Source organism: Heloderma suspectum, chromosome 7, assembly GCF_057233095.1.
Source record: "Heloderma suspectum isolate Gila_16-S chromosome 7, 16-S_ref, whole genome shotgun sequence".
Lineage (NCBI taxonomy): Eukaryota > Metazoa > Chordata > Lepidosauria > Squamata > Helodermatidae > Heloderma > Heloderma suspectum.
The window spans coordinates 104122273-104142944 of record NC_139464.1 but is presented as its reverse complement, the minus strand read 5'-3'; the positions used below and the strand labels follow the sequence as shown (position 1 = coordinate 104142944).

The 20672-nt window shown below is 43.3% G+C and overlaps 1 protein-coding gene across 1 annotated transcript in view; it reads left to right on the top strand.

Moving 5' to 3' along the window:
• Positions 1-20672, top strand: part of PRKAR2B (protein kinase cAMP-dependent type II regulatory subunit beta) — a 72481-nt gene that overhangs the window by 21666 nt on the left and 30143 nt on the right. The window contains exon 2 of the mRNA XM_084811059.1: positions 6620-6655. Within this exon, the coding sequence (XP_084667185.1) occupies positions 6620-6655 (36 nt within the window). The remainder of the gene's footprint in view (positions 1-6619; positions 6656-20672) is intronic.

The window sequence follows — 20672 nt, the reverse complement described above, 5'->3', positions numbered from 1 at the left end:
CCAAAGGCGAAAGTGTTGTAGTAATGAGTGGCTTCAATTATTACATAGGTTGGATAAATGCATCTTCTGGGCATGACAAAGGAGTACAATTTTCTGATAACCTAAATCAAGGGTGGAGCAGCTCAGGCCTGGGGACCAAATATAGCCTTCCTTGGATCCCAATCTAGCCCTCTGGGGTTTCCCGGATGGCCATGCCCCCTTCCTCTTGACTATGGGTGGTTTGATGATTTTCCTGCTTCTGTGCAGGTTCTCCCCCCCCCCCCATTTTACAAGGTTGAAATGCCTCTCTTAAGGGTTAGTCTCGGGCAGTAAGACACTTAAGGTAAAATATGCCTGTATTTTGGGTATTTGGGCCCTGTCCCACTTGCCTTCGGCTTCACCCACCACCACCACTAGAATACAGCCCCCCGCCCCCCGAGAGCTTCTCCAAAATGGAATTCAACCCTTAGGCAGAAAGAGTTTAAACACCCCTGTCCTAAATAACTGTGCCCTAGAATTGTTGGGCAATGAACTGACCAGAGGGAAGATAACCCTGGACTTAATAATAAATGGCTGCCCAGGACCTAATGCAAGATGTGAGTGTTATTGAACCACTTGGAATCAGTGCCCCAAATGTTATCAAATTTAATTTATATGTAAGTGGAAAATTACATGTAAGTGGAAAGGGAAGTCCCAACACATTTGACTTCAGTAAAGGGGAATTTCTATAAAATGAGGTGACTGGTAAAAAGGAAGTTGAAAGGGAAAGTCAAGAGGGTCAAATCTATCAAATCAGCAAGCCGCTCCAGCTGCTCCAGGGACTACAGAAGCAAGCAAGCCCCCAGAGAGCGAGCGACCAGAACAAGCGATCAGGGGGAGCAAACAGGAGATGGCCAGGGGAGGTCAAGGGGGAGGCCCCTAACATTAAAAAAAAAAAATCATTTTTTTTTCCATTTTATTTTTTAACTAATTATTTTCATTTATTTGTCTTGTAACACACACTTTCACACCAGTGGGACTCTGCTTTTAACCTCTACTGAGTAGAGGAGCAAGCACAGGCTAGTCTAGAACAATCACAAAGCTAGACACAAAAAGGGAAAAGAGGCAATGGAAGGACGAGACTCTCCAGTGGTGGTGACCTGCAAGGTGTGTGCAGTATTTGTTTTTTTGCCTGAGAACAAAATGGCCTACACCTGCAACAAGTGCAAGTTGATCATGCTGCTGGAAGAAAAAGTAAGTGGACTGGAGCGGCAACTGTCGACCCTCCGGGGAATAAGAGAACACGAAGAGTTCTTGGACAGAATGGGGGAACTACAGCAGCAAAGGGAAGACCAGAAGCTTGAAGAGCAACAGCAAGATGAGGCAGTGGGAAATGCTGAGGTGAAGAAAAATGGAGTAGAGGATACTCCTTGGAAAAGGGTGACAGTTAGGAGAAGAAGAACTAGACACCACTCTGCACCAGTGGAAGCAGTGGAGCTATTCCAGGTACTTGAGGATGAGACTGGAGGACAGCCTGCAGAGGAAGAATTACAGGGGAACCTGCATGAGAGTGAGCAAGAGGCTGAAGGTCAGTCAAGCAGAGGCAATGAAACCCAGGCCCACAACAAGAAGAGAAGAGTGGTAGTAGTGGGAGACTCCTTGCTGCGTGGGATCGAGACCCAAGTATGTCGCGAAGACCCATGGACTCGCCAGGTATGTTGTCTCCCGGGAGGACGGATTAGAGACGTAACTGAAAGGTTGCCTGCACTCATAAAGCCCACTGACGGGTACCCCTTTCTTCTCATCCATGTGGGAGCAAATGATACCACCAAGCGGAGCTACAAAGAAATCATGTCAGACTTTGAAGCTTTGGGAAGGAAACTCAAGAACTTTGGAGCCCAGATAGTTTTCTCATCCATCTTTCCAGTAGTTAGAAGAGGGATAGAAAGGGAACGAAAAATACTCCGGGTGAATGACGGGCTATGAAGGTGGTGCCGACGAGAGAGATTTGGATTCTGGGACCACAGCCTATACTTCCTGGAAGATGGGCTGTTGGCAAGGGACGGGCTGCACCTCACAAAGGATGGGAAGAATGTGTTTGGCCACAGCATGAAGAACTTCATCAGGAGGGCTTTAAACTGAATCCTACGGGGAAGGGAGATCTAATGTTGGGGTAACAATGGACATAGGTGCATGCACTGCAACGGAGAGTACAACTCTGATAGTGCCCAATAATAGTCTTCAGACACATGTAGGAAGAAAGCCAGACCATGGAGCACATGGTCTTGGATGCCTATGTACTAATGCCCAGAGTATGGGAAACAAACATAACGAACTTGAACTCTTAATACAGGAGGGAAATTATGACTTGATAGGTATAACTGAGACTTGGTGGGATGACTCTCATGACTGGAATGCAGCAATTGAAGGATATAACTTGTTCAAAAAGAACAGGAGGAACAAAAAGGGAGGTGGGGTTGCACTGTATGTGAAAAATATATATCTCTGCACAGAAATACAGGAGGATGAGCTTGGTAGCCCCATCGAGAGCATCTGGATCAAAATAAATGGAGCAAAGAATAAAAGGAACCTGGTGGTCGGAGTCTACTACCAGCCACCCAATCGAGAAGACGAGGATGAAACTTTTGAAAAGCAAATAGCCAATGTTTTAAGGAAGCATGATGTAGTAGTAATGGGGGACTTCAATTTCCCCGATATTTGTTGGGAGACAAATTCTACAAAACATGGTCCCTCCAGGAAATTCCTGACTTGTGGGGTGGATAACTTCCTCCTACAGAGAGTAGAGGAAGGAACTAGAGAATCGGCTATCCTTGATTTGATCCTAACCAACAGATATGACTTGGTGGATAAAGTAGCAGTTACAGGAACTCTGGGGGAAAGCGACCATGTTATACTTGAGTTCTTGGTTCGAAGGGAAGCAAAAGCTGAGTGTAGTCAAACGCGTACCCTGGATTTTAGAAAAGCTGATTTTAATAAACTCAGAACAATGATCAGTAAGGTCCCATGGCAAGCATCGCTAACGACAAAAGCAGTCCAAGATGGGTGGGAGCTTTTAAAAAAGGAAATTCTCAAGGCACAATTACAAACTATTCCAAAAAGAAGAAAAGGTGGAAGACAACAGAGGAAGCCAATGTGGCTTCACAAAAAGCTTAGGGATGACCTGAAAACAAAAAGGGACACATATAGGAAGTGGAAAGAAGGCCAAGTAACAAAGGAAGAGTACAGGCGGGTAGCACAGAATTGCAGGGATGGTGTCAGGAAGACTAAAGCTGAGAACGAGCTGAGGTTAGCGACGGATGCTAAAAACAACAAAAAGGCTTTCTTCAGCTACGTGCATAGTAAAAGGCAGAGGAAAGAAATGGTGGTTCAGCTATTAAATAAGGATGGCAAAACGATAACAGATGACAAAGAAAAGGCAGAGGTGCTCAATTCCTACTTTGACTCAGTCTTCTCCCAAAAGAGGGTCTATAGACCCCCCCTGGCAAAGGTGAAGTACAGGCTAAAGGGGCAGGATTGCAGCTTGAGATCGATAGGCATATGGTCAAGGAACACCTAATTACTTTGAATGAGTTCAAATCTCCAGGGCCAGATGAACTGCATCCTAGAGTCATAAAGGAACTGGCAGAAGAGCTCTCAGAACCGCTGTCTATTCTCTTTGAGAAATCATGGAGGACGGGGGAAGGGCCCGATGACTGGAGGAGGGCTAATGTGGTCCCTATCTTCAAAAAGGGTAAAAAGGAGGAACCTGGGAACTACAGACCAGTCAGTCTGACATCAATTTCTGGGAAAATTCTGGAGCAGACAATAAAGCAATCCATCTGTAAACACCTTGAAAACAATGCAGTGATTACTTGAAGCCAACATGGATTTGTCATAAACAAGTCCTGCCAGATGAATCTGATCTCATTTTTTGATCAGGTAACCTCCCTGGTGGACCGTGGGAATGCTGTAGACATCATATACCTTGACTTCAGCAAAGCTTTCGACAAAGTGCCCCATGATATCCTGATGAGCAAACTAGCTCAAAGTGGGCTAGATGAAACAACGATCCGGTGGATCCACAGTTGGCTACAGAATCGGACTCAAAGAGTGCTTATCAATGGGATCTTCTCAAACTGGGGAGTGGTAACGAGCGGGGTACCACAGGGCTCAATACTGGGCCCAGTGCTCTTCAACTTTTTTATTAATGACTTGGAGGAGGAGGTGCAGGTGACACAAAATTGGGTGGGATAGCTCATACTTTGGAAGACAGAAACAAAATTCAAAGTGATCTTGATAGACTGGAGCACTGGGCAGAAAACAACAGAATGACATTTAATAGGGATAAATGCCAAGTTCTGCACCTCAGAAAAAGAAACCAAATGCACAGTTACAAGATGGGGGACACATGGCTCAACCTAACTACAAGCGAGAAGGATTTTGGAATTGTTGTCGATCACAAGCTGAATATGAGCCAACAATGTGATGTGGCTGCAAAAAAGACCAATGCTCTTTTGGGCTGCATTAATAGAAGCATAGCTTCCAAATCCCAGGAAGTACTAGTTCCCCTCTACTCGGCCCTGGTTAGGCCTCATCTGGAGTACTGTGTCTAGTTCTGGGCACCACACTTTAAGAAGGATGCAGAGAAACTGGAGACAGTTCAGAGGAGGGCAACAAAGACAATCAGGGGACTAGAAACAAAGCCCTGTGAGGAGAGACTGAAAGAACTGGGCATGTTTAGCCTTGAGACTGAGGGGAGATATGATAACGCTCTTCAAGTACTTGAAAGGTTGTCACAGACAGGAAGGCCAGGATCTCTTCTTGATCATCCCAGAGTGCAGGACATGGAATAATGGGCTCAAGTGACAGGAAGCCAGATTCCAGCTGAACATTAGGAAAAACCTCCTGACTGTTAGAGCAATATGACAATGGAACCAGTGACCTAGGGAGGTGGTGGGCTCTCCCACACTGTAGGCGTTCAAGATGAGGCTGGACAGCCATCTGTCGGGGATGCTCTGACTCTATTCCTGCATTGAGCAGGGGGTTGGATTCGATGGCCTTGTAGGCCCCTTCCAACCCTGCTGTTCTATGATTCTATCCAAAATGCTTGGGGATACTCAAAACCACATTCACAGAAGCTCAGCTAGAAAGTATACCAGAGTTCAGGAAAGGTAGTCCAAGTCCAGGAGATCACCAGCATGGTTGAGCTGCAGTGTGAAGGATGTTATTGGAGAAAAGAAAACTTCCTTCAGAAACTAGAAATCTTGCTCAAATGAGGAGGACAAAAAGGAACACAAACTTGTACAAAAGAAATGCAAGCAGGCAATATGGGATCCCAAAAATGATTTTGAGGAGCATATTGTTAATAACATTGAGACCAACAATTAAAAATTGTCCAACTGGCCAGGAGAAGACAGAATGCTGGACTAGATAGCCCTTCGGTCTGATCTAGCACAGCTCTTCTTATGCACTTACGTTATGCTCTTATTTCAGCAAAGGACAATATTTTGCAGGTATCCCTTGGAAGTATCTCAACTATAGAGCACACCTGACAATTCAAGAATACAGTTGAAATCCAATTATCTTAAACTGTTAAGTGCAGCCCGGGACTAATATAAACATGTTAGGAGTAGTTAATTATCTATGTTGCTACCCCAGGACTAGTTCTTTGGGGTCTCAAGTACCTGAAAGTTCAGAATGCGTGGAAAGTGTTTTCATCCTTAATTTTAGAGGCGTGTGAGCTTTTTTTTTTTGGCATTAACTTACTTTAACCTGCACTGAAATCAATGTGGTATCGTTTATGGTACATCTTGCAAGAAGTTACTTCTGGTGTAAGACTGGTGATTCAGTGTATGCAGAAATGGAATCCCAAGAGTTGTTCACATTTTGAGGTGGGTAGGGTTTTCTGTTTGTATTAGTCCAGAGTCCTGTTGAGTACTCTAGGCTTGACAGCATTTGTGAAGTGATGCACAATGTGGATCCACTTCCTTTCATCACTAATGCATATTTAATTGTGAGCCAGCTACATGTTAAGATGCTTCAGATTAAGAAATGCCAGGTCAGACCTGCAGATGAATTTTTGCAAAGATTTCTGCTCCCCATGGCTGTCCCCACTCTTCCCAGTCATTGAAAGTGAGGCCTCCTTGGATGGACAGAATGTCTCAATGCTCTTTCAGTTGTTTATGCCCTCACTCACAGCCCTTGAGGAGATGTAACATGGTTGGCTTGTAATAGTATGTGACTCTTCCCAGTCTGAGGTTCTGTTATTCAGTACGTACGTTCAGTCTGCATTAGCAGGCAAATGGCTAATTACACTCCTGAGTGAAAGTGCATGCACATACAGGCTATGAGGATAATATTGTTCATGGAATCCTTATATAGACAGATACCACAGAAGGGAGTTTCAGCGGCTGGGAGACAGTTGGCTAGAAAGACAAAAGAGAACTGAGGTCAAAGTGGCAATATAGGAGGGGACCAAATTCCACATGACTTGAACGTTTATGCCAGAATTTTTGGCAACAAGTATTAGTTCCTTTGAATTGCATTGTTTTTACTATTGTATCTATGCATGAGTTTCAGCACAGATTTGTTCACAACATTTTGTATTCTGTTTTCTTTAACTCTGAGAATTCTCTAATAAATTTTTTTTTTTCTTGTTTAGCTCCAGTGATAAACCGGTTCACTAGACGGGCATCAGGTCAGTTTACTGGAATTGCATGTTCTCAGCGAGCTGCTATTCAAACATTGTTATTTGTTACTGTTTTAAGAGTGCTAATATTGTGTTTCATTGAATGTTGCCTTTTTAAAACAGCTTTAAAAAAAGGCACACACAGTTGTGCTGTGACACAACCTTATAAATATATAGAAGAGGTGGATAATCTTCTCTGTCTGAGTGCCTTTCAGAGTTTTGGAGTGGCCATTGTGGATCTACCACATGTGCACAACTTGTCTCATACAGATGTGCACATCAATTCATGCAGGCATGTGTATTCTCCCCAACATACACAGGAAAGCACACAAATCTTTTCTCTTGAGCATGCAGACATAAACACATGTACAAATTCTCTTCCACAATTATTTGCACAGTGAGCAACTTGTGAATGCAAAATCTTTCTAAACCTGGATATCCTATCTTCTTCCCCATTATCAGAACCCAGTGTGAAGGCTCACCAAGACACTCGGATATAACTTTAATTCCTAGTGTTAGTTCAAATCATGTTCCTAAATACATACTAAAAGCAAAAAAACATTAAGGAGCTTCATATAGAGGCTGAATAGTAGATTTAAGTCTTCTACCTTGTAAATTTTGAGCTAGAAATCTTCTGTAAGTTCTGCAACTGTCCAATTCCTGCCATCCCAACTATGAAAATCAACTGCCAGCCTTATCAAGAACAGTCTTGTGGTTCAAGGACCAGGAAGGTCAGACTAGCAGGGGAGCTGTCCAGTAGAGAGCACAATAAGAAAGGTGTTGCTTCAGCAAAAACTAGGCTTCAGCTGTACAGTTTTATAGGAAATGGTGATGCTCAAGCCCTTCCAGCTTGTCATTAGGGCCCTAATCCAGAGTATGCTTCTTCCTCACAAGTAGGGCTCAAGGATATCTGACATGCTGCCAGATGTGGACTGTGTCTCCAGTTCTGGGTTTCTATCTGGACCTGTTGCCACCTTTGTTCCTGGGGTTTTAGGAGTGATCCTGGTAGGCCTGAAGCAGGGTGCTTAGGTTCTTTTTAAGCCATGGCTTCCTCGAGTAAGTCATATCTCCTGGTGGTGGTCTTGGAAGGGCTACTGGCATCCAACTTCACCTGACGTTCACAGTCACCAGGACTGGTGACAGGATCTTCCTTCTCTTCCAGGGTTTCCTCAAGTTCCAGGATTGTCCTATCAAGAAGGTGGTGGAACACAGCAGCAACTCAAGTAGCAAAGAATTCTGTTTTGAGTCTTAAGAGCAATGCAGCAGAGCTCCTGGCAAGTTAATTTGCACTTTGCAATAGAACTCATATTTTTATTATTTATTTTATTTAAGGGTGCAATCCTATGCATGTTGAGACAGAAAAAAGTCCTACAAATCTCAGCATTCACTAGCCAGCATAGGGAATACTGGGAGTTGTACAACATTTTTCCGGCTCAGCATGAATAGGATTGGCGCCCTAATAGATTTATCCCACATTTTAGGGTATTTGGACAAACCAGTAAAACAAAGCAGTCAATAAAACTTCAATAAAATAAGATTACAAGCTACTAAAGCAGTAAATGAGCAAAACATAAAACAACATTAAATAACATTAAAATAACAGCAGCAGATAAGACCATTATTAAAACTCAGTGCCATAATCAATCAAAAGCAGATCCTTCGCAAACTATCAGACTTGTGTAGTGAAGTGGATTTCTTGAACAGCTTAAATTGCCAATAACATGGGGCAGTATCCAGTGGTGCCTTGCGTGGGCATCTCAGGCCTGCTGGCGGTAGCAGCAGTGCACACGTGGCCCCTCCCACTAGCAGCTGTGTTGTAGCCCTTCTGGGGGCAAGCACCAAAATGAGTGGAAACACTCATTTCTGGAAGGGGCAGGTTGCGCCCTTCCCAGAGTCCTATGAGTGCAGTGCATAGTTTTCTAAATTTCCATGAATATGAAGATTGACCAGAAGAAAACCAAGGTTATTGGATTTCAAGATGGGATGGGCAGACTATAATCTAAAATCCGTACATCTAAAATCAGAAAAGTTGGGATCATTGGATGGAAATGGTGTATAGAAACTTCAAGGAGGAAGTTAAAACAACAAGCCTGCAAGTAGGTCTGCTTCCCTCTCTATCTTTAAAACCGTATTTGTGATCTTTTTAATATTGTTTTAGGCTTTTTTCTGTGTTAGATGCACATCTAAGGATGACTTGCTTTTTCTTGGCAGAGCTACCAGTTAAATAGCCAGAGGTTAATTGTAGATGCACCTGCTGACAATAATGTGGGCCGTTAATTATTTAGCAGATATTCCAGCCAGCATGCTGTGACTATTAACAATTTTTTAAAAAAATTCTGCATAGCCATAATTGGCCACAGCAGCTGTGATGGCACAGTTCCACACAAATCAATCGTCTGCAAGTCTTTATGCTTTCTTTTCAGCAACACTCTTGCCCACCCCATTTCCCCAAGCACTTTCTAAATTCAATGGAATAATAATAAAAAAAGAATGTTTGGGATTAGTGGTAGGAAGTGCTTGCTAGGAAAGTGTCTAAAAACATATCTGATGTGCAGCATTGAGGCCTTTTGGATCACATCCACAAAAGTCGAGATTTTTCCATAGCTGGTTCATCTTTTACATCATTTTAAAAAGAAAAATATTGTGGAGTCCAGCGAGGTTTGCGCACTAGTTGTAATTTGATGCCATCTTCATGAAAATAGCTTGGAGTGGGGGAGATGTAATGCTCCTGGTCTTAAACTGTGGTTAAGAGTGGGATTGTATGGTCCTTCTCCCATTTTTCCACCAATGCTCTAAACAGTTAAGGATTACTGTTAAGGATTATGTAACACAAATCAGGGTTGCCATCATAATTGGTTAATTGATTCTTGTTCAGAGTGAGCTTAATTAGCATTAACCATGGTCAAGATTGGTGTATACATAGCCCTTAACTATGGTTTAGGCCAACAGGGGAAGGACAGGAACAATTTCCATTTAAAAGAGGAAAGGTTTGGGAGAAAGTGTGTGATCCTGCTCCCAATCTCTTAGCCATGGTTAGAAATTGGAAGTGTTATGCCTGCACTAGGCCTGTATAAATTGCAGTAACCCAATAGCTGAAATATATAAACTAACCAAAGCCCTCAGATTCATGTGGCTTCCATGCTGAAAAAGTTGCTTGCATTTATTGTAGATTCTAGAGCCCTCATGTCAATGTCTTCCTCTTCTAACAAGCTTTTGATTGTGTAATCAAGCATAGTTAAGCTATGCAATGTTATTGGTGGAATAATTCTTGGGTTGCATTCACACAAACAATGAAACTACATTAAGTACTGCTGAAAGGGGTGGTTTAAAATGCTTCTTCCCGTGAGGGGAGAACTGTGGTGGAGCTAATGCTGCCATTTTAGTTGTGTGAGCAGCATAATATGTGAAGCAGCCTTGGGTCAGATAAATAAATCTGAATTGTAGATGTGTGAAAAGAACCTCTTTTGATAGGGGTGGGAAAGAGTGGATAAACTGGATTCCATTCATTATAATAAAGCTGAGCATTTTTGCAAGTGGAGGGAAATGAATTACTCCTACGTTTTTTTTTTAAAAATGAGAAGAATGAATTAATACTGTTGTAGATAATACGGTTTTTCACTACAAACAAAACTAACAACTGTTTTGGTATTCAGAAGAGGAAGGGGGATAGTCCAGCGGATTCCTTTTGGAAGCCTTTTCTCAGGGAAATACCAGAGTAGCACCCAGTACTTAGGAGGGGAGAGGGATATAATAGAATCATAGAACAATAGGGTTGGAAGGGGCCTACAAGACCATCGAGTCCAACCCCCTGCTCAATGCAGGAATCCAAGTCAGAGCATCCCCGACAGATGGCTGTACAGCCTCATCTTGAATGCCTCCAGTGTGGGAGAGCCCACAACCTCCCTAGGTAATTGGTTCCATTGTTGTATTGCTCTAACAGTCAGGAAGTTTTTCCTGATGTTCAACCAGAATCTGGCTTCCTGTCACTTGAGCCCATTATTCCGTGTCCTGCGCTCTGGGATGAGCGAGAAGAGATCCTGGCCTTCTTCTCTGTGACAACCTTTCAAGTACTTGAAGAGTGCTATCATATCTCCCCTCAGTCTTCTCTTCTCAAGGCTAAACATGCCCAGTCCTTTCAGTCTCTCTTCATAAGGCTTTGTTTCCAGTCCCCTGATCATCTTTGCTGCCTTCCTCTAAACCCTTTCCAGCTTGTCTGCATCCTTCTTAAAGTGTGGTGCCCAGAACTGGACACAGTATTCCAGATGAGGCCTAACCAGTGCTGAGTAGAGGGGAACTAGTACTTCCCGGGATTTGGAAACTATGCTTCTGTTAATGCAGCCCAAAAGAGCATTTGCCTTTTTTGCAGCCACATCACATTGTTGGCTCATGTTCAGCTTGTGATCTACAACAATTCCAAGATTCTTCTCGCTTGTAGTGTGGTTGAGCCACGTATTCCCCATCTTGTAACTGTGCATTTGGTTTCTTTTTCCTAGGTCTAGAACTTGGCATGTATCCCTATTAAATATGGTGCCTCTAGATCATGGATGTAGAACCTTTGGCCCACCTACCTAATCCAGACTGCAGAAGTTCCACATCTGGCCCACAGAGCCTCCTTGGGATCCTCTGGGTTGGGGCTTGGCCTCCAAACCCTGCACCCTGGAGGAATTCCTCCTGGAGGAATCTCCACTGTTCTTTCCAATCACTGTGAGGATGCAGGTGCTGGAGGATTTGGCTGACACTGGGAAGAGCAGCTGTGTGGCTTCCCGTGGAAGTGGCTTCCAATACTGCACAGCACCCACACGGGGACAATGCCACCGTGCGAAGATAGAGACTTGGCTAGTGCTAGGAGTAGTAGCCACTCTTCCCAGCAACAGCTAAGTCTTCCTTCCAGTGGGGACAGTGACAGGCACACAGAGGAGTTGCCCCTCGGGAAGACAGGCTGTGCACAAAGCCAGGGAATTGACCAGTGCTGGGAGGAACCACTACTCCCAGCACTGGCTAAGTCATTCTTTGAGTACCACTCGCTGCCCCCACTTTTTTTTCAGCCGAGAAGCCTCAATTGCTCCTTGCTTAGGGCATTCACTGGATATTCTGTGAAGCCTATATTGGAATACTGAACATTAAAATGAGGGAAATAATCTTGTAGAAATCTGACATGGAAGTTAGAGTATGAAATTAGACTATTTGGGAGGAATACAGATCTCTGGGGAACCTGGTTAGTTTATCAACACAAGTAGAGTTTCATCAATGAAGTAATACATTTAATCAGATAACTTTGCATAGATTTATTTTCTTGAGTTAAAATGTGAATTTTTAAAATGGAAAAGCATTACCTACTTGTCATTACATTGTCTTGATAACATTGTAAGTAGCTGGAGTTGGTGATTCAGATGAATTTTAAATTGTTCATGTGCCTTTCTCAAGAGTAATTGTTGAGGTCAGTTAGAAAGTTGGTCTGTCAAGGTTTGTTTCAGTAGTGAAAACTAAACAGATTTTCTGATGTGCTTTGTTCTTATCTGTCTCATATTACAAACTAGGAGGTGAAAAGTGAAAGCTTGTACAGCAGGAGGTTTCTCTTTCTCTCTCCCCGTTTTATTTTTTCTAGTGGAAAATTAAAAACCTAATTAAATAGGATGAGTACTAACAGATTTTGGGGAAAAGCCTTGAAAGCAAAACAAACATGAATTGGAAGCCAACATTTCTAACTTGATGAAAATGGTTGTTATTTTTTTCATCATTATTACATTTTATAAATGTGGTTCAGTACTATTCAGCAATTTGTTTATTCTAAATCAGTGTTGAGATATTGCTACTTGTGTAGCTATATGAGCTCTTGCCTGCCTTGATATATTTGCATTCATTCTCAATTTCATTGAGATAATTTTGTTGTTCAGTCGTGTCCGACTCTTTGTGACCCCTTGGACCATAGCACGCCAGGCCTTCCTGTCCTGCGCTCTCTCCCGGAGAGTGCTCAAGTTCATATTCGTTGCATCGGTGATGCTATCTAGCCATCTCATCCTCTGCTGTCCCCTTCTCCTTTTGCCTTCAGTCTTTCCCAGCATCAGGGTCTTTTCCAGAGAGTTTTCTCTTCGCATTAGGTGGCCAAAATATTTGAGCTTCAGTATCTGTCCTTCCAATGAGCACTCAGGGTTGATTTCCTTTAGGATTGGCTAATTTGACCTCTTTGCAGTCCAGGGGACTCCTAAGAGTCTTCTCCAGCACCACAGTTCGAAAGCATCAATTCTTCGGCGCTCAGCCTTCCTTATAGTCCAGCTCTCACAGCCATACATTACTACTTGGAAAACCATAGCTTTGATTAGACGGACCTTTGTCAGCAAGGTGATGTCTCTGCTTCTTACTATGCTGTCTGTGTAAACGCCACAAGTCTATTTGTGCTCCTGTAACAATTGACACTTCACCCATTTCTTCAGTAACTACTGTCCATCCTGCACATCAGTTCATACCTTATTTTCAGGATCTGGAATGGCTGCTTAATTTGTGACTGGCTGCTTAAATTGTACAAAGGGGCAGTCCTCCACACCTCCCCAGAAGCCTCTTCCTAAGGTTGGGGGCTTCAGAAGTGGCACCCCATAATAAGATACAAGGGGTTATGGTCAGAAGGAATTTTTGCCTATTCCTTCACCCCAAATCTCCTGGCATAGGAAACCACGAAACGATTGGTGGTTGGGGGAAAGGGGAGAGGTCTGGGAAAGGGGGTGTGGCCTCCTGGGCAGCCCTGGAAGACCAGATTGGGACCCCAGGAGGGCCAGATTTGATCCCCAGGCCTGAGCCTCCCCACACCTGAGTTAGTAGCAGAGCCAGGAAAAACCTTAGCCTGGGAGAGCTGCCACCACCAAATGGAGTAGACAGTCCTGGGGAGACGGATCAGAGTTCTGACTCCAGGTATATATTCATAAGGCAGGTATATGTTCTTTATAGCCTGTGTCCCCACGAAATATAAAACTGCCTGGCCTGGAGGAGGGGGGTAATTGCTAGAAGTAGGGGGATTTGAGAAGAACACGTAGTACAATATGAACAATTGACAATTGAAATATTAATAACTAGAGTTCTTAATATACCGTAGTCATTAGTGAGGAACATTTAATGTTCAGCATTGGGCAGAACATAGGGTGATGTAGGAAGGTCTTTTGAATCATGTAAAATTCTTCTGTACAGAAATAGAACTTGGTCTCTAGGAGCCTGGAGATGTGATACCTTTGTGTGGTGTGTACACCGCCCCCTTCTGAAAGCAAGCAGTATGAAAGAGACCATTTTCCATGTTCTGAGAAGATGGGATCTGTCCCTGATATGAACATTTGGCAGAATGGCAGAAACATTTTTCATTCTCTGGCTACTTCCAGCCCAGTAAGCCTTGTTACTGTACCAGATACTTATAACACATGGGCATTCTGGATTGGGAACATCTCCAGTGGAAATGAATTGGAGTTTCAAAAACCATATCAGCTGTGCTTTTGTACAGTTCCCATTCTATTCAAAGGGGATAGTACAGAGAAGGAAGGAGCTTGCAAAACTTCTGCCTGCTATGGATCAGTTAAACCCTGTTAAGAGATCAACAGCGTTATGTCTGCACTCTGCCGACAAGTAAGAAGTTTAGCTACTTTTTTATTGTAGAAAAGATTTGCAGCTGACATTGAAAATATTTCTTGGAGGAAATGTGAGGCTTACATATTAAGAGTCTTTGAGGAGGTGTTGCCTCTCTTTTTTTGTGGGGAAACATGATTGCTTCCCACAATTAAGACAGTTTTGACTACTTGAATCTTCCATTCACTCAGAAATCGTATATTTCAGATTTACTATAGGCTTTGGGGGCAAACTAAATCCTCTTTTTGTCTCGCACGTATTTTAGTTTCAATCCCCCCACCTTCAGTTCTATATTGGCACAATAGGACAGGGACTAGAAATCTACATGAAAAGTTGTGTTCATTCAAATGTGAGGGCTGTCAAGATCACTAATGGAGACAGGGAACACATGGAATTTTATAGTAATCTGGTAGCTTTCAAGCTTGTTTCTTTTAAGCTTTAGACACTGCTTTATAACATCTGGAACTTGTGCAGATTTAAGATATAGACAGGCCTTGAAAAAGCTCCATCGGTTAGTGAGAAAAAGAAGGGAAAAGAGTATGCAGAAGGAGCAGGATATCTATAGCCCCCATTTCCTCACCAAACAAAAAATGGGCTGAAACTTAAATCAGATATAGCCTCTCACATGAGGCAATTTTGTCACCTCATGGGGGAGGCTGTAGGTTTAATGGAACTCTCAGTGCAGATGTCCCACAGTGAGAGAACATCTCTCTCTATGCAGGTAGATCAAGCCTCAAATAAGGTAGTCGTCCATGTGGTAATTTCTTACCTGTTTTATAAGTTCAGTCAGGGGTAGAGAAGAGCCAAATTTCTTCTTTCAGCCCAAGGGCCAAATTCAGTTTTGGAGAAGCTCTTGGGACCTCATTCAGTGATGGGCAGGGCCGAAAGCAAAAGGGATGTGGCCACGATATTAAAAAATACCATCATATTGTAGCTTAAAGTAACTGCCAGTAACTAAGCCTTAAGAAAGGCATTTCAACTTTTGAGAATGGGGGAAAACTGCACAAAGCTGGGAGAACACCAAACCAGGTCGGAGGAAAAGGTGGGACCAGGGGAAGGAGTTGTGGTCATCTCGTGAACTCCAGGAGGGCCAGATCTGACCTGCAGGCCTGAGTTTCCCTACCCCTGGATTAGGTAAACATTTTTTTTCTGGAGTACATATATCCACCATAATAAATAACTACGTTCAAATAGCCCAGGTCTCTGCTGTGAATGTTTCAGCTCATTTTGTAAACTTGCTCTCATAACGGTTATAAAACTTCCAGAATTAGAGATAGCAGCATGATGCACAACTTTAAAAAGGTATACTATTGAAAAGATGCCATTAACCACTCATGAAATTGAAAATATTCGTTTGGACTCTAAACGTTTAGAGGCTCTGAATGCAATGAGAATTCCAAATATTAAAATGGTTAGTGCTAGTCTGGTTAGAGTTAGGTGCAGATGTAATGCGAAGCCATAATTAAGGGGCAGATAATGGAAGAGAGGGAGAATTTACACTGGAGAAGGGCAAACAAACCTACATCCTGCTCCCAGTCTCTATTGTTCAGTAGCACTATATTGCTCCTGAGTGTTTCTGTTCTGGAAAGCAAATAATTTCAGTCCCTACTGGTTTCATGACTGCTTTATTGTCCCATTTTCTAGTGTCATGTTTTCTGTAAGGACTTGGTTCATACAGACTTGAACACTGTAATTTCTTGGTGTTTAGATTCAAGGATTTCTTTCAATTATGCAAGGAGAAGCGTAAAAAGGATGTTTGCCTCACCCTACAATCCAGGGAAGCAAAGGATCACCTGTGGCAAATGCAATCTTTCGCCATCCCTTCTTCATTGACTGTGTCTTATAGAATCATAGAACAGTAGGGTTGGAAGGGGCCTATAAGACCATTCAGTCCAACTCCCTGCTCAGTGCAGGAATGTAAGTAAAAGCATCCCTGACAGATGGCTGTCCAGCTTCATTTTGAATGCCTCCAGTATGGGAGAGCCCACCACATGTGGCTGCAGAATCAAGGAAAGTACTGTAATATGTTACTGGTCAGTTTTTATTTCCATGCTTTTAGGTAAAAACACTAAAAGCACAAGATTTTTTTTTTATAACAAAAGAGCCCAAGTTGTTTTAGAACAGTGCTTGTTTTCATAGAATCATAGAATAGTAGGGTTGGAAGGTGCCTACAAGGCCATTGAGTCCAACCCCCTGCTCAATGCAGGAATCCAAGTCAAAGCATCCCTGACAGATGGCTGTCCAGCCTCGTCTTGAACGCCTCCAGTATGGGAGAGCCCACTACCTCCCTAGGTAATTGGTTCCATTGTCGTATTGCTCTAACAGTCAGGAGGTTTTTCCTAATGTTCAGTCAGGAATCTGGCTTCCTGTCACTTGAGCCCATTATTCCTGTGTCCTGCACTCTGGGATGATTGAGAAGAGCTCCTGGCCTTCTTGTCTGTGACAACCTTTCAAGTACTTGAAGAGCACTATCACATCTCCCCTCAGTCTTCTCTTCTCAAGGCTAAACATGCCCACTTCTTTCCATCTCTCTTCATAGGGCTTTGTTTCCAGTCCCCTGATCATCTTTGTTGCCCTCCTCTGAACCCTCTCCAGCTTGTCTGCATCCTTCTTAAAGTGTGGTGCCCAGAACTAGACACAGTACTCCAGATGAGGCCTAACCAGTGCTGAGTAGAGGGGAACTAGTACTTCCCAGGATTTGGAAGCTACGCTTCTATTCATGCAGCCCAAAATGGTATTTGCCTTTTTTGCAGCCACATCACATTGTTGGCTCATACTCAGCTTGTGATCGACAACAATTCCAAGATCCTTCTTGCTTGTCGTGTTGTTGAGCCACGTATCCCCCATCTTGTAACTGTGCATTTGGTTTCTTTTTCCTAGATGCAGAACTTGGCATTTATCCCTGTTAAATGTCATTCTGTTGTTTTCTGCCCAGCGCTCCAGTCTATCAAGATCACTTTGAATTTTGTTTCTGTCTTCCAAAGTATGAGCTATCCCACCCAATTTTGTGTCATCTGCAGATCTGATCAGCATTCCCTGCACCTCCTCCTCCAAGTCATTAATAAATTTCTTGAAGAGCACTGGGCCCAGGACTGAGCCCTGCTGTATCCCACTCCTTACCTCTCCCCAGTCTGAGAAGGTCCCATTGATGAGCACTCTTTGAGTCCAATTCTGTAGCCAACTGTGGATCCACCAGATCATTGTTTCATCTAGCCCACTTTGAGCTAGTTTGCTCATCAGGATACCATGGGGCACTTTGTCGAAAGCTTTGCTGAAGTCGAGGTATATTATGTGTACAGCATTCCCACAGTCCACAAGGGAGGTGACTTGATCAAAAAATGAGATCAGACTCATCTGGCAGGACTTGTTCTTGACAAATCCATGTTGGCTTCAAGTAATCACTGCATTATTTTCAAGGTGCTTACAGATGGATTGCTTTATCATCTGCTCTAGAATTTTCCCAGGGATTGATGTCAGACTGACTGGTCTGTAGTTCCCAGGTTCCTCCTTTTTACCCTTTTTGAAGATAGGGACAACATCGGCCCTCCTCCAGTCATCGGGCCCTTCCCCCGTCCTCCATGATTTCTCAAAGAGAATAGACAGAGGTTCTGAGAGTTCTTCTGCCATTTCCTTTATGACTCCAGGATGCAGTTCATCTGGCCCTGGAGATTTGAACTCATTCAAAGTAATTAGGTGTTCCTTCACCATATGCCTATTGATCTCAAGCTGCAATCCTGCCCCTTCAGCCTGTACTTCGCCTTTGCCAGGGGGGGTCATAGACCCTCTTTTGGGAGAAGACTGAGCCAAAGTAGGAATTGAGCACCTCTGCCTTTTCTTTGTCGTCTGTTATCATTATGCCATCCTTATTTAAGAGCTGAACCACCATTTCTTTCCTCTGCCTTTTACTATGCACGTAGCTGAAGAAAGCCTTTTTGTTGCTTTTAGCCTCCCTCGCTAACCTCAGCTCGTTCTCAGCTTTAGCCTTCCTGACACCATCCCTGCAATTCTGTGCTACCCACCTGTACTCTTCCTTTGTTACTTGGCCTTCTTTCCACTTCCTATATGTGTGCTCTTTTTTTTTCAGGTCATCCCTAAGCTTTTTGTGAAGCCACATTGTCTTCTTCTGTTGTCTTCCATGTTTTCTTCTTGTTGGAATTGTTTGTAATTGTGCCTTGAGAATTTCCCTTTTTAAAAGCTCCCACCCATCTTGGACTGCTTTTCTCGTTAGAGTCGCTTGCCATGGGACCTTACTTATCATTGCTCTGAGTTTATTCCTAAAGTCCAGCTTTCCTAAAATCCAGGGTATGTGTTTGATTACACTCGGCTTTTGCTTCCCTTAGAACCAAGAACTCAAGTACAACATGGTCGCTTTCCCCCAGAGTTCCTGTAACTGCTACTTTATCCACCAAGTCATATCTGTTGGTTAGGATCAAATCAAGGATAGCCGATTCTCTAGTTCCTTCCTCTACTCTCTGTAGGAGGAAGTTATCCACCCCACAAGTCAGGAATTTCCTGGAGGGACCATGTTTTGTAGAATTTGTCTCCCAACAAATATCGGGGAAATTGAAGTCCCCCATTACTACTACATCATGCTTCCTTAAAACATTGGCTATTTGCTTTTCAAAAGTTTCATCCTCGTCTTCTCCTTGATTGGGTGGCCGGTAGTAGACTCCGACCACCAGGTTCCTTTTATTCTTTGTTCCATTTATTTTGATCCAGATGCTCTCGATGGGGCTACCAAGCTCATCCTCCTGTATTTCTGTATTGCAGATATATGTATTTTTCACATACAGTGCAACCCCACCTCCCTTTCTGTTCCTCCTGTTACTTTTGAACAAGTTATATCCTTCAATTGTTGTTGAAGGAGCAGTGTTTTGGTCTACTGTTTTGGAGCAGCGGAAGCAGATTCAGCTTCAGAAGACCAGGGAAGTGGCTCAGGAATATCTGAATATACTCTGTCAGGGAACAAAGATAGTGCAACCAAGTTTACACAAAAGGTCTCTGGTCAATAGAAAGAAAAAGTTACAAACCTCTCAGCTGTCTTAGAAGTTTGGAGGAGGAGGGGGAAGCTGCTCGGAGATGTGAAGTGTTTCCATCAGCTGGCCAGGCTTGTGGGGCACTTACTTTTCTAATGCTCAACTTGGCTACAGAAAAGTGGTAGCAATGCTTGAATATTTTTTTCAAAAATGTCTTAAGACAATCCATGTAGTTCTTCTGTAGTCTCCCTTTTGTTTTGGTTACAATTGATTTTTTTTTTAGCCTAATCAGTTTTCTGCAGCATCTGATGTGTGCTTGGTCTAAAGTATTAAGATCAGCTGGTTCTTGATACAGCCAGTTTGCTTGTTCCTTTAACCTAGTGCACACTTCTTGGGGCTAAATAACTCACATGAGTTGGTTCATGCTAGCACAATTAGGATTTTAACAAGTGATCACTGTTTTTCTCGAAAATTTTGTGTCTTTTCTGATGTTTCAAAATTTGACCCGGTCGTTCACTTTTTCTTGGGAGTCCTTAAGACTCTACTCCCTGGGACTTAGGTGACTTTTTTTTTTGACGTCTCAACATACCAATCAAAGAATGCATTCTCATTGACCCTGTGCCTCCTTGGACCTCAAGATTCCAAGGCTCCCTTTAAATGCACAATTCTGCCCAAATCAAAGGTCCCAACCAAGGGAAATCGTTTGGATGGGTCAAGTCCCATTTGTCCCAAACTTCCAAGTCTTAGGTCCGTAATTCCTGTACATGTACATTGAAGGCATCCCTTTTGGGGCTGTGGAATTTCTTTGGAAGAATCCCACCTCATCCTCAATTCACACAGGAGCACACAGGAAAACAATCAGGAGGTCTACACAGGTTGAGAGAAATGAAAGGCACTGCCAAATTCTGAGGTACAGTCAGAGACTGACTCTCACTGAATTGGAGGCACGATCAGTAACTCACAGTCTGGGGAGCTCATACCATGGCAGGGAGTTAAGGAAAGTTTGGGTCACTCACTGCAATCTCCGTTCATTCAGGAATGATTTATTGAGGAGGTCCGTGCCTTGTTGGCTCGCTCACACCATGGAGGGAAGAAGGAAAACACACTCACACAAGGTTCCAGCGATGATAATTTGCCCTGCTCCCTTTTACCTCAATTCATACCAGGCAACTCTCGTTCTATTCTTTTCCTCAGTTCACACAAGGGAACTTTCATTCACCTGACGCCATATCCCACGGACCTTTGTAACCCCCCCCAAACAAACAAAAACAAAAACTTATCAAGTGTTTAAATTACTGACTGTCTCTTTAAAGGCGGTATCCCGTCAGCCAAGGCAGAATCGTCCCACGGGCAGCTTCACACTGAGTCCCAGACTTCGAGATTTCAAAAGGTCTCTTACCTTGGTGCGCACTTCTGGGATAGACAGTGAATGGTGGTCCAAATTGGTT